The 20,987-nt window shown below is 40.9% G+C and overlaps 1 protein-coding gene across 2 annotated transcripts in view; it reads right to left on the reverse strand.

Moving 5' to 3' along the window:
- Window positions 1-19,102: 19,102 nt before the first annotated feature.
- LOC120556047 (multidrug resistance-associated protein 9-like) overlaps window positions 19,103-20,987 on the reverse strand; it is a 54,805-nt gene continuing 52,920 nt past the window's right edge. The window contains exons 28-31 of one of the 2 annotated variants that reach the window (XM_039795401.1): window positions 20,840-20,918; window positions 20,445-20,558; window positions 19,913-20,077; window positions 19,103-19,831 (exon numbers count right to left, since the gene is read on the reverse strand). In XM_039795401.1, coding sequence (XP_039651335.1) covers window positions 19,739-19,831; window positions 19,913-20,077; window positions 20,445-20,558; window positions 20,840-20,918 — 451 coding nt within the window. In that variant the 3' untranslated portion in view covers window positions 19,103-19,738. Of the gene's footprint in view, window positions 19,832-19,912; window positions 20,078-20,444; window positions 20,559-20,839; window positions 20,919-20,987 lie in introns of those variants that run through there. The other variant, XR_005638786.1, reaches the window with a different exon arrangement.

Below are 20,987 nucleotides of genomic sequence, written 5' to 3' on the forward strand. Positions count from 1 at the left end.
CTTTTCTGCCTTTTTATTAGAGTCGGGTATGGCTGCATAGTAAAAAGAGAACTCCTGTCTCATGCCCTTATTAATAACATAATATAATATATTAGTAATATACAGTCTCTGCTCCCGTCTCAGCCGGGAGGCTGGTGCCGTGCTCGAGCTTCGACCTTTCAAAATAAAAGCTCGCGTTTGGTCGGCTTGTCTTCCTTTGGTGTTTTGGATGATTTTGAACTAAACAGTACGGCAATCATGCTAATGAATACAATAACTTTTTCAGGGATGTATTACTTACAACACAATGGAGCAAGCAAAGCAGTTTTGTGTTTATTTGCAGGCGGGATTTATTCAGTTTGATAAACGGTAAATTGGCTGGTTTTTTGTATTTCAAGAGCGAATTGCTCCACAATATGAATACAGATTGGTCACTTATTTTGTTGTATAATCACAATATTACACATGATGAGGTCTACACTTCAGTGATGCGCTTTCGGACCTGGAAATTAAACCCTCTTATTTAATGTGGCTTAAACAAACGTCAACGTTAAACACTGATGCAGTTTTAAATGTTTTATTACCACGAGTTTACAGACACGTCTCTGCTGATTGAGTATCAGCTGTGACCCGAGCCGAGACACACACCCAACGAGAGAAAACATATCTCAAACATAGACTTAATATTTACAGTCTGTGATCTCACCGTTGCACACCGTTCTGAGATTGAACGTCTCTCTCTCTCTCTCTCTCTCTCTCTCTCTCTCTCTCTCTCTCTCTCTCTCTCTCTCTCTCTCTCTCTCTTATAGACTATGCTCTTCCCCCCCCCAACCCCCCGCCCAAAAAATCAGCTGTTCCACTGCTAGTGTAATATTGTGATTATACAACAAAATAAGTGACCAATCTGTATTCATATTGTGGAGCAATACGCTCTTGAAATACAAAAAATAGACTATTTGAAATAGTCCCTCCCTGTTTAGTAAACCAGCCATTTACCGTGGTATTTATCAAACTGAATAGCCTAAATCCGGCCTGCACATAAAGACAAAACTGCTTTGCTTGCTCCATTGTGTTGTAAGTAATACATCCCTGAAAAAGTTATGGTATTCATTAGCATGATTGCCGTACTGTATAGTTCAAAACACCAAAGGAAGACGAAACGCCAAAACGCGAGGTTTTATTTTGAAAAGTCCCTCCAGAGGTCTGGAGAACTTCCGTTGTGGAATTTGGATGCAGCGTTTTTCTTTTGCATTTGTTTTCGGGGTTTGTATGCTTTTCTTTTTGCATCGTTTTTTATTCGCATCGCGTTTATGTATTTGGTTGTGTTGTGTATTTGCATCGCGTTTGCTGAATGATGCGCATGTGTTGTCAAATTAATGAAGTTGTTTTTCTTTTTGCATTGCTTCTTTTTTCGGGGTTTGCTTTCCTTTTTGCATCGTTTTTTAATTGCAGCGCGCTTGTATATTTGGTTGTGTTGTGTGTATATGCAGCGCGTTTGCTGAATGCTGCACATGTGTTGTCAAATTAATGTAGTTGTTTTCTTAATTTGCTTGTGTTTTGTCTATTTGCATGTGTTTTCTGAAGTTGCAGGGCGTTTGCCCCTGTCGGCCACCGTAATACATAGGTAGGGAGAGGCCCATAATAAAAAACACCTATTTCTTCCACGGCAGTATAAGGGAAAATGATAGGTTAGGGTAGGTTATTGCGTGAGAATTTTCTTCTGCTCTTTTGGCCGTAAGAATCCAGGTGTCAAGCCTGGGGATTCTGTGGTGATAACAACTTCAGGAGGAAGGATTGGCAAATAGACGGTGACCATCGGGATCCTTCCAGTGACACAGGGCAGTGAAGGTTCCAGGGAGAGCCACCTGGATACACGCATCACTACAAAAGGTTCCAGATGTGGAGGAGAGAACAGGTTTTTCTACAACCTGCAACAAGTGACGAGCAGATCCTCTGCTGAGTCACCCACGTGCCATTTCTGAAGCGACAGGGAAAACTGGAGTGTTTTCTCACTGTTTGCAACACATTGAGAGAGGAGGAAAAACCAGAAGTTTTTCCAAGGAGGAAAAACCAGAAGCTACATACTGGTATTGTAGCCTGCTGTTTGAAATCATTTCAGAAGACAGCAGTGATACTGATCTCTTCTCTGACAACCACAGCACATTCTCTGACAGTGACAGCAGAATATACTTCACAATTGTAGAGGACACACCGCTTCTCTCGCTCTGAACACACACACACACTCACTGCACATTCTTTTGAGGAGAGATGTTGACATTCCTCTGTGACTCAGTGCAGAGTGCTCTGAACACACACACAATGAGCAGGAGGACAGAAAGGACTGCAACAGGTACCCTTCAAGAAGAACATGGGGGGTTTTCCACATTTGTAGTGTGTTTATTCTTCATTATTGCATTTATGGTTTTTGCATTTTATTTTTGATGAGAGAAAAGTATGATAAATCAGGTGTAACCATTTCTCCCAACTTTTACATACACCAACACACTAGGGTGACTGGAGGAAAAGACGGGTGATGCGTTCACTACTTTCCATAATCAATGAGAAAATGGTGGTTGGAATACAATAAGTACTAGTACAGAGATAATATTACTGTAATGATTAACTTACGTCCACTCTTATGTTCCAATAATAGGCATTAGGATGGTTGGTATACGAATGCTACTAAATTGGGGCTAATTAGGGGTTTTGTACTTTATGTGGTTCCTCATGACCACACAAACTCAACTGATAGATTATTGATGAAAGAAAGTAAATTATTCCTAAACAGCAATATTGTTAATATTGAACAAAGACCTAGGCCATTTTTGTTGTGTGCTTTAGAACTTAGGAAAAGTTCCTTGTGGATCTTTTATTACATTGAAGTAATTTCGCTTTCCGCATTTTGATGACACACAGACACCACATTTGACTTAGACTCTTGAAAGATTATCTAATAGATGCATTTTCTACTAAAGCATGACTTGGTTTAGTTAAGAAATGTATGCGTGATGTAGGTTATAATGATTTTTGTTCACTATTTCTTCGCTCATAGAAATAAGCTATTTTCAGTGAAACCACACACATAGAATAAATAAATGAATTTTATTTGTGCTCTGACAGCACTTAATGATGTTAGAGACAAGGAGGGGTCAGTTTGATTCTGATTCTTCTCAACTTTCACTCTGTGAGAGCTTTGATAATTGCACTGAGCGTGCTTCAATTGATTTATATTAAAATAACCAAAGGGGGGGAAGCATTAAGATGGCATTGCATAATTTAATTATCAGCTTTATGGAAAATTTGACTTCGCCGTATGGGTAGATATGAAATTAGTAAATGTTCAAACTTCACACCAGGTTATTTTAATGGTTAAATACATAACACATTCTTTACACAAATTATAAGGCACTAGTCTGATGTGACATTAACCAGTGACATTAAGGTCCGGGGATTTTAGCAGATTATGTTTGGTCTTCGGATTTGTTTTTTTTGTTTGCTATGTCGTTACCCTAATCAAGAAAAATAGTTCACTTCATTCTTATGGTAAATATGATTGAGCCTTCTGACGTATTCCGTCTTTCTGAATATGATAATAATGTTTGGACACCGTCTCTGATACTGTGTGAGATTGATTCTTGCTACTATTTAAAAGAGGGTTTTTTTGTACCTTTCCATTTAACATGTAAGAAATAGACATGAAGATCCATAAGGTTGAATAATAAGAAGTGTGATTAATTCTATAATAAGGGTTGAATCTTTAAAAATACAATTTATTTTTGTGATTATTTTGTAATCAAAAGGGTGAACTGTGGTGGCAAATTTTATTTTAACCATTTGTTTAATGATATTAACCATTGGTTTGATTCTTTTATAACGCCACAAGATTTAGCTTCTTCATGTGTAGATTCAAAAGGCTCCAAGTGAAATAGTTGGCAACCGTGAACTATAGCCCAGTAGAGTTATTTAGTTCTACTAGCCTGAACCTTCTCACATTGTTGTCTTTTGCTTAGATAGAAGTGGAGAAGGCCGATGACTGTTTACGACAGTGAGAACTACGTAGGTTTCTGTCTCCTGAGATAAACTGTTGTTCAGGCTAATGTTAGGAACAGAGAGCAGAGAGCAAGGTGAGACAATGGTTTGACTTTTCATGATGTCCTCTCTTCAACTATGGCCAGGCTAAAAGATAAAGTTAGAGGGGTGGCTTAATGGACTTTCTTCACTATATGATGTTTTGATGTTTAGACTTTAGGTTAGAAAGACATTTTCAGTTGTGCTGCGTGTACCTTTGAAACTGTGTTTTCTCCATTTGCAAATGTAAATAAATACTCAAAGACCAAACTTTGGTTTAATTCTCAAACAGTCGTTATTCGTTTTGATTTTATCATGAATATCACTAACTCTGCTGCTTCGAGGAAAACTTCCACAACACTACGATATGAGCCGAGCTGGGTGCATTCAAAGCCGTTATCCCACAATGCAATGCGGGCATTCATATTAGCGGGTTTTTAACGACAATATCGCTTCAGTGTACATATATTTAATCAGTGGTTTTGTCACCAGCAACACCACGTTGCTCAGCGTTGTTCCAGTAAGTTATGCACCGTACAAATCAACGGAATACTCCGGAAGTGACGTAATAATTACCGCTCTGCGTCTGTGAAAGATACAAATACATAATATTCGGAATATTGATGTTTTGTCTAACGTTGTATTTGAGGATTTAAATAATAAAGATAACAATAATAATAAAATAAAGTTTCATGTATTTGTCTCATGTACTGTTTGCTCGGTCGGCCGGCAGGCGCAGCAATCTGAAATGGAATGAAGCACATTCACGGCAGACAGCAGAAACACAGGAGCCGAACAAGTCCACCCACCCAACCCGGAAGAACTACAAGTAAACTAGCTTTGTAACAGGTTCTGGGGCGCGTCTATAGTGGGAGTTGTAGTTTTTAAATATATTGGTATATTTCTCATAAGTAGAATTTGGCAGTGTAGAATTTAGGATACTCCCTGGTTTTTTTTTGGGATGGGGAACACACTGGTGTCATTAGGATCATTATCATTAAATAGGTGAAAATAGCTTATTACCACATTTGACAGTGCTTACAGTGGGTAAACTTTGGAGACCATATCTACATGACAGCTGAGGTCCAGAGCTTTCTATAACAGCTGGTCCTATGTGTGTAGCACCTTCTGTTGCTAAATGACAAGCCTTCAAACATGTACTGGGTTCAAGGTTCAGAGGTCAATATTTCAAAGCAGGAGTAATGTCCTCTTCAGACTGACATATGTTATCAGGCAGGATATCTTATATATGTACTACGATAAGGAGCAGGAAAATTGCCTTTGTCTCAGTATATGCACCGGCTACATATTCAATTCAATTCAATTCAATTCAATTTTATTTATAGTATCAAATCATAACATAAGTTATCTCGAGACACTTTACAGATAGAGTAGGTCTAGACCACACTCTATAATTTACAAAGCCCCAACAATTCCAACAATTCCAGTAATTCCCTCAAGAGCAAGCAGTGCGACAGTGGCGAGGAAAAACTCCCTCTTGGGAAGAAACCTCGGACAGACCCAGGCTCTTGGTAGGCGGTGTCTGACGAGCCGGTTGGGGGTGTGATGAACAGTGGCAATAGTAGTCACATTAATAATGGAACAGTGACTGGATGTGCGCGGAAGCTGCAGGGTTCAGCAGGACGCAGCATGACATTGCAGGGCATCGCTGAGCTCAGCAGGGAGTGCAGCAGGACCACGGGCGACAGCTGCAACCAGGATCTTGGTGCCAACGTTCTCCAAGGAAATACGCTGGGGAAAAAAGCATAAGGACTCGGGGAGTAAACTCCCCAGAAGCAATGATTAGTAACAAGCATTTCTGGAAGGGCTGCACACAAATAGTAATAGTAATAGTAATAGTAACAGTAATAGAAAAGGAAAAAAAGAGGAGAGAGCAGCTCAGTGTGTCAAAGGAAGGAAGTCCCCCGGCAGTCTAGAACTATAACAGCGTAACTATAACAGGTAACTAAGAGAGACAGGTCATAAGGAGAGGTAGCTTTTTCGGGCTTAGAACTCTCCCCCTGCCGGATCTGGCTTGGCTGGCCTGCCTCCCTCCCTCTACTTTGTTATGTATTATTAATCTAACAATTATGAAGAGAAGCAGTTGGGCCAGTTAGGTGAACACTGCAACTCCTCACTCCCTAACTATAAGCTTTATCAAATAGGAGAGTTTTAAGTTCATTCTTGAATGAGGTGACAGTTTCTGCCCCAAACCCAGATCGGGAGCTGGTTCCATAGGAGAGGAGCCTGATAACTGAAGGCTCTAGCTCCCATTCTACTTTTAGAGACTCTAGGTACCACCAGTAACTCTGCATTCTGGGAAGCGCAGTGCTTAGTGGGACAATAGGGTATTAGGAGCTCTTCTAGATATGATGGTGCTAGACCATTTAGAGCTTTGTAGGTCAAGAGAAGGACTTTAAACTCAATCCTGGATTCAACAGGAAGCCAATGCAGAGAAGCTAATACAGGAGAAATATGATCTCTTTTCTTAGTTCTTGTGAGAATTCTGGATCAGCTGGAGAGTCTTAAGAGACTTATTTGAGCAACCTGACAGTAGGGAATTACAATAGTCCAGCCTGGAAGTAACAAATGCATGGACTAGTTTTTCAGCGTCGTTTTGAGACAGGATATTCCTAATTTTGGCAATGTTACGAAGATGAAAAAAGGCTGTTCTTGAGGTTTGTTTTAGATTGGCATTAAAGGATATATCCTGATCAAAGATAACTCCTAAATTTCTAACAGTGGTGCTGGAGGCCAGGGCAACACCATCCAGAGTAGCTATATCTCTAGATAATGAAGTTCGAGGTGTTTAGGGCCCAGCACAATAACTTCAGTTTTGTTAGGGTTTAACATCAGAAAATTATAGGTCATCCAGGATTTTATATCCTTAATGCACGCTTGAAATTTAGCTAGCTGACTGGTTTCGTCTGGTTTGATTGACAAGTATAATTGGGTGTCATCCGCATAACAGTGAAAGTTAATTGAGTGTTTTCTAATAATATTGCCTAGAGGAAGCATATATAAAGAGAATAGAATTGGTCCAAGCACTGAGCCTTGAGGAACCCCATGGCTAACTTTAACGTACTTGGAGGATTTATCATTAACATTCACAAATTGAGATCGATCAGAGAAATAGGACCTAAACCAACTCAGAGCAATTCCTTTAATGCCAACCAAGTGTTCCAATCTCTGTAACAGGATTGAATGGTCAATAGTGTCAAATGCAGCACTAAGATCTAGTAAAACAAGAATGGAGACAAGACCTTTGTCTGCAGCAGTTAAAAGGTCGTTAGTAATTTTCCCGCACCAGTGCGCTCTGTGCTATGATTCTTTCTAAATCCTGATTGAAAGTCATCAAATAAACTATTGCTATGTAGAAAATCACATAACTGATTAGCAACCACCTTCTCAAGGATCTTGGAAGAAAGGAAAGCTGGTTAGATATAGGATCTATAGTTTGCTAAGACCTCAGGATCCAGGGTGGGTTTTTTCAGAAGAGGTTTTATCACAGCTACTTTAAATGACTGTGGTACATAACCTGTTAATAGAGAAATATTGATCATATCTAGTAATGAAGTGTTAACCACAGGTAATGCTTCTTTGAGTAGTCTCGTTGGGATGGGGTCCAAGAGACAGGTAGATGGCTTAGCTGAGGATATCTTTAACATTAATTGTTGAAGGTCTATAGGATAAAAGCAGTCTAAGTATATGTCGAGACTAGTCTTTATTCCTAACGACTCTGCGTTTAAAGGTGAACCGTTAGAAGTTGAGTGTAAAAGGTGATGAATTTTATCTCTAATTGTTGTAATTTTATCATTGAAGAAGCTCATGAAGTCATCACTACTCAGTGCTAGAGGAATAGATGGCTCAGTAGAGCTGTGGCTATCTGTCAGCCTGGCGACAGTGCTGAAAAGAAACCTTGGGTTGTTCTTGTTTTCTTCTATTAGTGATGAGCAATAGTCTGATCTGGCCTTTCTTAGGGCCTTCCTATAGGTTTTGAGACTTTCTTGCCAATCCAAACGAGATTCTTCCACCTTGGTGGAACGCCACTTACATTCGAGGTTTCGCGAGATTTGTTTTAATTTGCGAGTTTGGGAGTTATACCAAGGTGCTAGTTTCCTTTGCTTCATCATCTTCTTTTCAGGGGAGCACGGAGTCTAAGGTCGTCCCGGAGGGCATGTCGTAACACCGTCTACAAATGCATCAATTTGAGAGGGACTGAGGTTAACATACAGGTCCTCTGTTATGTTAAGACATGACATAGAGTCGAATGCTGTTGGAATATCTTCTTTAAATTTAGCTATAGCACTGTCAGATAAGCATCTGGTGTAGGAGCTTTTATCTAATTTAATATAATCAGGTAGTAAGAATTCGAAAGTGATTAAAGAATGATCTGATAATACCGAATTCTGCGAAAAATATTATTAAATCCTCAATTTCAATACCATATGCCAGCACAAGGTCGAGGGTGTAGTAAAAGTCGCGGTGGCCGTTGTGCACACTCTGACTGAAACCGATTGAATCCAGTAATGAGTTGAAAGCAGTACTAAGTCATTGTCAACGTCCACATGGATATTAAAATCACCTACAAGAAGTACTTGGTCTGATTTAAGGACTAAACATGATAAAAACTCTGAGAATTCAGATAAAAATTCAGAATACGGACCTGGAGCCCTGTAAATAACAACGAATATAATTGGCTGTAATGTTTTCCATTTTGGATGTTGAAGATTAAGAACAAGACTTTCAAATGAGTTATAATGTAATTTAGGTTTAGGAGTAATTAACAGGCTTGCATCAAAGATGGCTGCAACTCCCCCTCCTCGGCCTGAGCCTCTAGGAATTTGAGTATTAATATGGCTGGGAGGAGTGGCTTCATTTAGACTAACATAGTCTTCATGGCCCAGCCAGGTGATGTTCCACACAATAGCAATGGAACCAGCAATCCTGTCTGACCACAATGCGCTGATAACCACATTCCGTTGTGATATGTTAGGAAAAAAATCTAGAAAGTGGCAATTTAATAATTCCCTTCTCCAAAACACAGCTTTTAATACAGAATTTGGAGCCAAACTAGCGGAGTTCATATCAATCAATACTGGCTCAGTTTCGAACCCGGCGTACATCTGGCAAGCCACTAAAGGATTTATTAGAGACTTCACATCTTCCTTTGCAGCAAATTTGAAGAAAAAGAGAGAGGCAAGGATTGCGGAGTTGGAAGAATGTTGTAAATTGTAGAGCAATCTCTTAAGACGTTTTTTTTTAAATCTACACATACTCTTTTAGTCACAAATCGAGCAGAGCTAAATGACTTGCTAAAAAGAAGCGCTGAATTCATAATGAGTGAGGCAAAATTACTATTTTAATGGTTGTAAACCAAGCAAATTGCTAGCTCTGAAATTAAAACAAAGCGAGTCCAGAGCTGCTATTAGTAGCATCCGCACGGACCAAGGTATCTCAACGAATCCTAAGGAGATCACTGCCACTTTCCAATCCTTTTATTCAAAGCTATATGAATCCTCCTGCAATCCAGATCCGACGCAGTGCCAAAAGTCCCTAAAAGAGCTAAACCTGCCTCTTCTTGACCCAGAGAAGGCAGAAGAACTGGGTCAACCTATAACGGTAGAGGAACTCAAATCAGCGTTACAAACAGCTAAGAAAGGGAAAACACCGGGGTTGGATGGAATTCCATCGGATCTCTTACTACAGTTCTTTGACACACTAGGACCTACCATTTTACAAAATTTAACCTCGGCCATAGAGAGGGGCACCTTTCATCAACAAACCAACACTGCACTAATTTCGGTCATACACAAAAAGGGCAAAGATCCTACGGAGTTTTCAAACTACAGGCCCATCAGCCTCATTGAGACTGATATTAAGCTTTATTCCAAAGTCTTTGCACTACGCCTAGAACACTTCATTGAGAAGCTAGTCCACCCCGACCAATCAGGGTTTATACCAAAGCGTCATGCTGCAGACAATATACGCAGATTACTCCATGTAATAGAAGAAGCCAAAAACCTCCCAACAACGGCAGCAGTTTTATCACTGGACGCGGAAAAGGCTTTTGATTGCCTACAATGGAACTGCCTGTGGCAACTAATGGAGAGGCTTGGTTTGGGAGCCAAATTCATTGACATGGTACGTACTTTATATGCAAATCCCACAGCCATAGTCTCAACCAATGGCCTGCATTCACAGCCATTCCCCATCGCGCGGGGCTCGCGACAGGGATGCCCGCTATCTCCTATGTTATTTGCGATATCTCTTGAACCATTAGCCCAGGCCATAAGGCAAAATAAAATATGTAATGTCCAGATCAAATCCAATAATAACTCAATATCGTTTTTTGCAGATTATATTTTACTATACATATCTGACCTTGAGGACTCTGTTCCAAAAATTCTTAAAGGGGTGATAGAATGCAAAACCGATTTTATCCTGTCATAGTTGAATAACGACAGTTCGGTGGGTAAATAGGACATACATAGAAGCTCAGAATCCCATTGACACCCCTTTACTATGAAAATCTCATATTTTGAAACTGCCGCTGAAAACGGGCGAATCTCAACAAGGCTAGAAGCTTACGTAAGCATCCCAAGACCTGTAACTTTGTCACGCCCATGGGTGTATTAAGAGAACGGTGTTGAAGTTAAAAAAAGTTAAAACCATGCTTATGTTTTGAAAACAATGTATTTTTGGTTTTATGCAGCCTGCAGCTAGATCTAATCAAATAACTACACTAATTAGCATTTGTCTGGCTCACACCATCTCTACTTTCTAAAGAATCATCAGGTCATGTCTGACATTTAGCATACTGGAGAAGACTCATTGTCCTGACAGAAAAGGTAACTGTTGTTCCTGCTTTTTGGGGAGCCACTCCCTGCTGGGCCAGACTTGATTAGAACAAAGGAAATGCATATCTCTGTAAACTTGAACAGAATTGGCACTACCATGATAAATGACCTTTGTCTGTGAAATGGAGTAAACCTGAAATCAGGAGTGTGTCCTTAATCCGAGACCCACAATTCCACAGGAATATAATTCAGAAACAGAGGTGATTTCGGGACTGTTTTTATGTGACTCCACAAGGAGAAGCATGATTTCACTGTCAGCTGCAGTGTAACATTTGTTTTTGTCATGTCGTTTTCATCATGCTGTTTTATTAAACCTTTTGTTTAACTTTCAATTCGACCCCAGCCTCTCCTTCCTCCTCAGAAATCGAACGAACACGTGTTTTAGAATTTCTTAACAACGGTCAAGCCCCAACATTTACATAGGCTACACAACTGACCTGAGATCAGGTAGTTTTCTGAATCTAGGTCACGCAGATGTCTGCTATTCCATTACAAAATTCACGTCTGAAACTTTTTTATGCGAGAAATCAACTATGTAAAGCTCAAATATGGGCAGTTTTACGAAAATGGATGGCTAATTGCAAATTTTGTCCGACTGTGTGTCGGAGTTCAGCGGCCAGTACTGCCTGGGTTGCTACATCGCCGCCCTGCCTGTCCTCTGTCACAGACCCCGGCCTGCTGTGAGCTCAATTGATACATCCATGCTCTGATCGCTGTCCAATTCTCTGATATGAATGCCCGCATTGCATTGTGGGATATCGGCTTTGAATGCGCCCAGCTCAGCTCATATCGTAGTGTTCTGTTTTACATCATACTGTAATATTTCACCGGTAATAAGACCGAAATAATATTATTAAAATAAAGAAATGAATACCATGATAACATCTAAATAAATATTGATAGATGTAGCATTATAATTCTTTAAAAATATTTTTAGGCCTTTATTTTCACAGGACAGATGAAGACATGAAGGGGGAGAGACATGCAAGGGCCAGAAGTCAGAGTCAAACCTGCGGCCGCTGCGTCAAGGAGGAAACCCTCTACATATGTGCTCCTGCGCTACCAACTGAGCTAAACCAGCCACTAGCTTTATAGTTTTAAAAATATCAATACACAACAACGCAATCCAGCTTCCCTGGCGAATTAGACCAAAATAATAACAATAAAAGAAACCAGAAGCCTAAAAATGGGGATATTGCCAGCCAAGAAAATTCTAGTAGTGCACAGGAGGAAGAGGAGGAGGGAAATGAAGAAGGAGAAGGCAGTAAACTGGAGAGACCAGGCGGGTCAGAGCAGGGGAAGGCCACAGAAGGAGATGCAGAAATAAGTGAAAGAGAAAAGAGAAATGAATTGACTGTGAGGGATGAAGAGGAGGCTGCAGATTCAGAGAGAGGGACAGAGGCAGGGAGTGATCAGGAGGAGGCAGATGAAGATGACAGGGAGGAAGAGGTCTGCAGTTACCCCTGGACCATATGGTATGTTTATATTCTCCTTCCATATAAATTGCATTACTACGGAGCCTCCCTGGTCCCACTTTGTCAAAGAGATAACGAGATAACTATCTTGTGGCCACGAGATAACTATCTTGTGGCCATGAGATAGTATCTTGAGGCCTCAAGATAGTTATCTTGAGGCCTCAAGATAACTATCTTGTGGCCTCAAGATAGTTATCTTGAGATACTATCTGTTATCACAAGATAGTATCTTGAGGCAACAAGATAGTATCTTGAGGCCTCAAGATAACTATCTTGAGGCCTCAAGATACTATCTCGTGGCCACAAGATAGTTATAATTAATTTTTTTGACAAAGTGGGACCAGGGGGGCTCCGTACATTACAGTAGCATTTTAAGTTTTTGGCTATTTCCATTCGGTTGTATATGTTATAGGGTTAGATATGTAAAGATTTACATATACTGAACAAAATTATAAATGAAACACTTTTGTTTCTGCCCCCATTTTTCATGAGCTGAGCTCAAAGATCTAAGACTTTTTCTATGTACGCAAAATGCTTATTTATCTCAAATATTGTTCACAAATCTGTCTAAATCTGTGTTAGTGTGCACTTCTCCTTTGCCGAGAAAATTCATCCACCTCACAGGTGTGGCATATCAAGATGCTGATTAAACAGCAGGATTATTGCACAGCTGTGCCTTAGGCTGGCCACAATAAAAGGCCACTCTGGTCCGAAAACCAGTCAGTATCTGGTGTTATGGTTAGGCTTAGGGTTCATCCATGAAGAGAACACCTCTCCAAAAGTGCCAGACACCATTGAGTGTGAGCATTTTCCCACTCAAGTCGGTTACGATGACGAACTGCAGTCAGGTCAAGAGAGAGAGAGAAACCCCTAATGCCTGGCTCACACTACAGGAGTTTTAGGCCGATTTATGCCCGATTTACCCCTCCCGAGAATCGATGTTCGGCGCAGATTATCTGGTAATGTGAGGCGTTCACAGATCGAATCTTGCACCTCCCGAACTGCTCGCAGACACATCGGGGCCGCCCCGATAATATCAAACATGTTTGATATCTAGGATTATAATCGGGCATGAAACGACTATGATTACGTCAGTACTTCCGCAAGGTCTGCAAGGAGACGGAATTTACGGAAACTTTTGAAAATGTCCGCGAAAGTAGCTGTAGTACGAGTCCGGTGGACAACTGAGTTGGAAGAAAGGATGGTGGAGATGTGGCAACAGCACGAGTGCCTGTTTAATGTATCATCAGAAGAGTCTCATAATCGGAATGATAAAGAGAAGAGCTGGGGGGAGATCGCTTCAGATTTGGACCGTACCGGGTGAGTGTACAAAGTTGCTAGCGCACTAGCAAGCAAATGTAAACATTAGATCTAGGTCAATGATCATCTGCTACATGCTGAAGAACAGACAATCCATGGTGACCCCGTCTCCCCAACCATTTTCTCGTCCCACGCTCGTTTTATTTTATTTTGTTTTTTAATGGTACAAAGAATAAGTATTACTACAGCAAGTTGCCGTGACACAGTATCCATTTTGTTTATATGAGATTCCCTGTGAGATCGCGTCACGTGAGGTGCTAAATCTGGCGAGATAATCTTAAGAATATCTTGTAGTGTGTGATGCCCCACTATTTTCAAATCTTGTAGTGTGAGCATGTTTAAGATTTGAGGGAAGAAAATCTGCAAAGATTCTCCTCAAGTGTGTGCCGCAACCAGATTTCAAAATCGGTTAGGATTTTAAAACTCCTGTAGTGTGAGCCAGGCTTAAATCAGAATCAGAATCAGAAAGGGTTTTATTGCCAAGTACGTTTTTTAACACATACAAGGAATTTGTTTTGGTGTTGTTGGTGCACATCACACGTTCTCTAAATGGAATATTAAACAATATAAGTATAAGTATAAACAATATAAGTATAAGTATATGTACACAGTATGTATTAAATTAAATAAAAAAATAAAGATAGAAATAAATAAATAAATAAATAAAGAGTAAAGAGCATTACAGCAGAGAGAACAGTGGCATGAAGAGCCAGGTGGAGAGTCAGGGTGGTTTCCGGGCCTTGTTAATAAGGCTAGTGGCGGAGGGGAAAAAGCTGTTCATGTGACGTGAGGTTTTGGTCCTGATGGACCTCAGCTTCCTGCCAGAGGGGAGTGGCTCAAAGAGTTTGTGTGCGGGGTGGGAGGGATCGGCCACAATCTTTCCAGCACGCTTCAGAGTCCTGGTGGCATATAGGTCCTGGGGCGGCGGCAGATTGCAGCCAATCACCTTCTCTGCAGACCGAATGACACGTTGCAGTCTGCCCTTGTCCTTGGCAGCAGCGTACCAGATGGTGATGGAGGATGTGAGGATGTACTCAATGATGGCTGTGTAGAAGTGCACCATCATTGTCTTGGCAGGTTGAATTTCTTCAGCTGCAGCTTCTCCACTGTTCTCTCCCAAGACCTGTCCAATAGCAGCGCATGCCACAAACAGCGCACTTGTACGACCTTCCTCTCCATTGCCATGAAGCACCATAACCTGGTCATGCACACTCCACTCGTCAGTAGCAGGTTGAGTAGGAGGTCCCCATTTCTTCATTTGCACATCGTCTTTGAGGTAAACTCCCTCAGCTAGGTTTTCACTCCCCTCATCAGTACGAGCGGTCTCTCCTAGAAGATTTAAAGTGAGACCCTGTTTCTGTGCTACAATCAGTGTGTCTTTGATTACACACGGGCAGCTCACTCACCCTACACTATTCGTCAAAGACCCTGTCTGCCAAATCCACTGGAGGTGGAACCTCTGATCTACACCATTTGGCAAAGATAGTGTCGGCTAAATCAACTGGATGTGGGTCCTCTGGACTAAGCTCCTCCACAGCGGGCTCTGGAGCCACCACATCATGGTTCGCTGTGGGGTCTAGAACAACTTTTCCTTGAGACAGGGTGACTAGACAAGCAGGAAAAACTCTGAGCCATCTTCAACTCAAGCTCTTTCATTTCATACTCCCTCTTTTCCTCTCTTTCCTGACACTCTCACTCTTTAGTTGCATATTCATCAGTGCAGACACTTAGAAGAAACTACATGATCTCTGGTTTCATAGCCTCCTCTGAAACCTCTAACTCCAAATCCTCAAATAATTTCCATATTTCCTGTCTATTCAACATAACCAAACGTTCAAGGGTTACTCAAGTTCCCAGAAAATCTTCTGCCTCAAAGTCTGCCACGTTCTACTGTTAGCGCTTGCAAAAAGCAAATATCACAATGTATAGACTGACAGACATAGACAACGTCTATGTGAACCAAATGTTACCCAACTGGCAACAACAATTATTTTACTGAAAAACACAAACAACCATCCAAACCTTGGATGCTCCACACAATTAGCCGTCCAGCCCAGGAAGCTAACATACACAACAGTAACCATCTAACCAGGACGTTACTCCAAAGTAGCATTTTCAAACCTTGGACGCTAAACCAAATTAGCCGTCTAGCCCAGGACGCCAATGTACACAAGTTGCTCCCCGGATGCTGTATGCCGTCCACTCCCGCTAATACATAGGATTGGTTAAAATCATCTATGGTTAAAATGCAGTAATATAATTTCACTGCATTGTAATATGACGATTAAGAATAAAGTTTGTTTAGTTTAAAAATGATACGTTAATATAAGGCAATGTTGCACGACGTGACGCAAACATTACAAGCTGCACATTATTGGAGGCACGAGTGGTATTCACAGGGCATTTGTCATTATCTCCATAACTTCAAAACCTCACATGAAGCCTGTAGAGTCTTTTACCAACTCCTAAATTAGGCCAATGAGGTGGGACCAGGGAAGAACTTGCTTGGACAAGATTTCTGCGTAACAATAATCAATGTCCACAATCTGTCTGCATTTTGGTGCTGTGACCCATTTATTTTCCTGACGGCCTGTTCACCGTAGCACAAGCAATACAGTCCATTTCATTTCATTTCTGGTTTAGTTCCATTCATTTTCTTTTGCACACAAATCAAACAATGACACGCAAACCTGACACGGTGAAAAGCTGTCTGCTGTTCCCCCTAGCCACACACCTGTATCCCTGGCTGTTAATTACCTATATGTGGTATATAAACAAAACAAAACAAACTTGTGTAATGGCTCCAACAACAAGGAAGAAGAAAAATGTGTCACTGATTACCGCAAACAGCACATTTACACATTTCCATAATTTATTGCCAGCTGCAACATTGTCTGCAGTCACTTTATGTTACATGAGTATCATCATCATCATCATCATCATTTCAACATGTATTGAATATGTAGGGCATATTCACCCAGCAGATTGAAACTTCATATGCAGAAGTTTGCAAAGACGCAAACAAAGTCATAGAAAATCAATAAATAATGTTTTAAATATACATTCATATCCACTCCTATAAAAATCCTATGAAATAACACTGTCCATGTATTTCTTTCAGGATTACATCCATATCTGTCCAGACTCATATGTAGTAAAGACTTTGAAGGTATTTAATAAAAGCTATACATTTATTTCTTGGTGAAAGGAAGTTCTCTATGCATCTGAGCAAGACTGAATCAATCTTGTTTGGTACAAAAAGGAAGTTGGCAAAATCAAATACTTTAAAGGTGATGTGTAATGGGTCTGAAATCATATCCAAATCAAGTGTCACATATTTGGGTTTAACATTGGATCAATCACTTATAGGTGAATCCATTGCAGCCAATGTTTTAGCCAAATGTGCCTGTAAGTTGAAGTTTTTATATTGCAAGACAAAGCTTTTTGATATTTCTGTAAAGAAATTATTGTATTAACTCTGATTCAATGTCATGTGGATTTTGCTTGCTCTGCATCGCTTTCTGGGTTGACTGTGAAACTTCAAAACAAAGCCCAAGTGCTGCAAAACAATGTTATTCGGTACCTGTTAAAAGCACCCCACCATACTTATATTGGTAAGGAGGAGCTTACAAGAGCTGGTCTACTACCCGTACATCTAAGAGTAGAACAACTTAAGCTGAACCATATAACATTGTTGATGGTCATGCCCCCAAATATTTATGCTCTAATGTAACCATGGTCCACACAGCATAGTTATAATACTAGGGCCAGCATCCGCTCCTGCATAGTTCCTAGAGCTAATAATGCAATTAAAAATTATTTCTTTTACATTGTTATAATGGCATGGAATAGTTTGCCTACTGCTACAAAACTCCTATCATCAAAAGGGATTTTTAAAAGACAGGTCAAGCAGCTTTTATGGAACAAGGTGAATATTTATTGATACATTGGATAGTTTTTACAGCATTTCTGTTTCTTATTTAGTTTGTTTTTTGTTTTTTTGCCCTCACCATCTTGGTTTTATGCAGCCAAAAGTGACCATATTTGGAAGAGAGGATGGAGCTAGTGAGGAGCGAGCCGTGGATCTGACTGAGAACCTGAGGACACCGCTGTGGTATCGACTTGTCAAAATGGGACCAAAAAGAAAATCATACTGTATAAAGAGGACTAGTGATTGAGACCAGTTTTGTTAAACTTTGTTGTTCTTGTTCTGCTGTATGTCTATTAGTGTGTCAGTTCATTCAGAGAAACCAAAACAGATTCAAATTCCATGTATGTGTTTACATGATGGCCAATTAAGCTGATTCTGATAGAACCCAAAGTTGTAGCCATGACCATTGCTTCAAATATGGATGTTGCTGCAAATAAGCTACAAATCCTAAACATAGATGCTTCACACAGATCTTTAACCCGGCAGCACAGAAGACATGACCACAATTTCAATGTGGGTACACACATTAAGGGCCCTATTTTAACGATCTGAAACGCAAGTATCAAACGTAAAACGCAAGTAGCTTTGTGGGCGGATCTCGGCCGCTGTTGCTATGATACCGGCGGGATAAATGACTCTTGCGCCCGACGCAAATCTTAAATGGGTTGGTCTGGAGTAGCTAGGTGTGGTTTGGGCGTAATGTGGAAATAACCAATCAGAGTGTCATCTCACATTCCCTTTAAGAGCAGGTGTGCTTGTTCCATGGCGCACTGCTATTATAACGGCAGATTTGCCTGGCGCACGCCAGCGGGAGCTGTCAAGAGATTCGGCAAAGTAATAAATGCCCGTCTTGGCCGGGTGACGATGTTGCTGCGGCCTCTTGGGCGCATCTCCACAGTATGGAGAGGATTGCTGCAGCCATGGAGCGTGGGCCTCCAAACGCACCACCTGCTCCTGTTGTGCCCCTTCCTCCTCCCCCCACTCCATCTCCGTCCACCCGCTCCATCAGGAGCGCATCGAGTGTCCAATCCCACCGTAGTTCAACATCATGTCTCCTTAAGTCCTCTAATATTTCCTCATTTATGTCATTAACACATCCATGATTCATGGAAATGTTGTGTAAAACACAACAAGCCACAAAGAATGCTGGGACTTTTTGAGGACTGTACTGTAAAGTGCCTCCTGATCCATCCAAACACCTAAAGCGCATTTTCAGTAATATTTTTCTTTTTCACTCTACATTATGGCCAAGCATGCGCCCCTAAAATAGCATCTGTATAACGCGCTACTGACTTTAGACTAGCACCACTGACTTTAGACCAGGTTTTTCCTGGTCAGTGGCGGAATTGTTTTCTGAAACTGCAAAATAGCACCAGGTAACGTTTGCGCCAGAACACGCCTCCTCTTTTCGATGAACCGCACCCGGGAGCACAAATACATTCCCTAATTTACCGACGTGCGTCTGTGGAGGGAAAAGTCCGCTGTGCGTCGGGTGCAAAATAGGAATGATACATGCGTCGGTGTACAAAGGCAATTGTGCTGAGTGCAACATAGGGCCCTAAGTGTCACCAATTCAGTATCCGACCAAATGTCTCGCCTTCTGTTCCTGAGTTATGGTGTTAAATAATGGCCAAAAAAGTGTTTTTGCAGAACACTATGATGTCACTGTGAAGTTGACCTTTGCCCTTTTGGGTACAAAATGTCATCACTTTATCCTAGTAGACATTTGTGTGAAATGTTGTCATTATTAGTGTAGCAATTCTTGAGTTATGGGCAAAAATGTTTTATGTTAAGTCACAGTGACCTTTGACCACCAAATTTTAATCAGTTCATCGTTGAGTCAAAATGGCCAGTTTGGGCCAAATGTAATGAAATTCTGTTCAGGCGTTCCTGAGATATCGCATTCACAAGAATGGGACAGACAGACAACCCAAAAACAAAATAAAAATAGAAATGTTGTCTTTTTCTGCATGAATGTTAAACCCCATCTCTGCTGCTCAGCTACACCTGATATAAGCACACAAGTCCAGATTATAATAGAAAGCATTCTTATGTTACAGTTATTAGTGTGTAGTTGTGCTGTGTTGCCACGGGGCCTCTTTAGTTCAGGTGTTCACAGTGTTAGCAGCAGTGAGCAGTGAGGAGAACAGAGAGTCTGGTCTTTGCTTCAGCACATCTGGATGGTCTAACTCTGCCACCTGTCAGACAGAACACCTACTGTAAGTCTAGGTTTTGGATCACACAAACGTTATTTTTGTGTATTAGGGTTTGTTTGTTACCTCTCCGTTGTCCATAACCAGAATACGATCTGCGTGCAGCACAGTGTTGATACGATGGGCGATGGTGAGCATGGTGCAGTCCTGGAAAGCTTCTTTGATGGTGTTCTGGATCAAGGCGTCTGTCTCTGAGTCGATGGATGCCGTTGCCTCATCCAATATAATGATCTGTTGGACAACAGGAGGGATAGTTAGTGTAGATGAATAGAATTGCTGGAAAGCGGTGGCATTACAAAGGCATAGGGTGGAAAGGGTTTTGGGGGGGGGGATAGGTACAACTGCACAAATTGACATACAGAACAAAAGAACACAATTGAGAATGATATACTGTATGAGTAAAAGACTGGCCAAAGATTCTGATCATGGTGGGTTCATTGATGCAAATGTGAATTGGAAATGGCAAGCAGTTTACAGTTTGATTGGAGTTGCAACACATAGATATGTGGCAGTACTAATCCAGTGGCTGTTCAGTAGCAGTAAAATTGGAAGTTGTGTAAAGAAAAAGAAATCAGAAGAGGCGGATGCATGTACAAACCTTGGAGTTGCGGAGTAGTGCTCTAGCCATACACATTAGTTGTCTTTCTCCTACGGAGAAGTTCTCCCCATTCTCCAGCACCGGTGCTTGTAGTTTCCCCTCCAGTCTGGAGATCTGAGGAAACAAAATAATAACCATAATACTACGGCTATTATCACTTCTAAAAGTAACCTAGATAAACAGCGCATTAAAGGTATAGATTGACATTTTGGGAAATACACCCATGAGCTGAGAGTTAGATGAAAATATCCTTTACAACATGAGTTCAGTGGTAGAATGCAATGAAATATGTTTACTTAGGTACTGCCCTTACATTTGAGGTACTCTGGATAAATGACCACACACTGTAATTAAACTGTAAATGTACTGTGATTCATAGAGTATGGAGAACATACTGAGTCCTTCATGTAGGTCTTCTCCAGTGCCTTCCAGATCTCCTCATCATTGTAGCTATTGAAGGGGTCTAAGTTGTATCTGTAGGCACACATACATTATCACAGTTGGTAAGTCAGTGACTAACCCACCAAAGTGAGAACTGTCAGT

The sequence above is a fragment of the Perca fluviatilis genome, chromosome 3 (assembly GCF_010015445.1).
Source record: "Perca fluviatilis chromosome 3, GENO_Pfluv_1.0, whole genome shotgun sequence".
Lineage (NCBI taxonomy): Eukaryota > Metazoa > Chordata > Actinopteri > Perciformes > Percidae > Perca > Perca fluviatilis.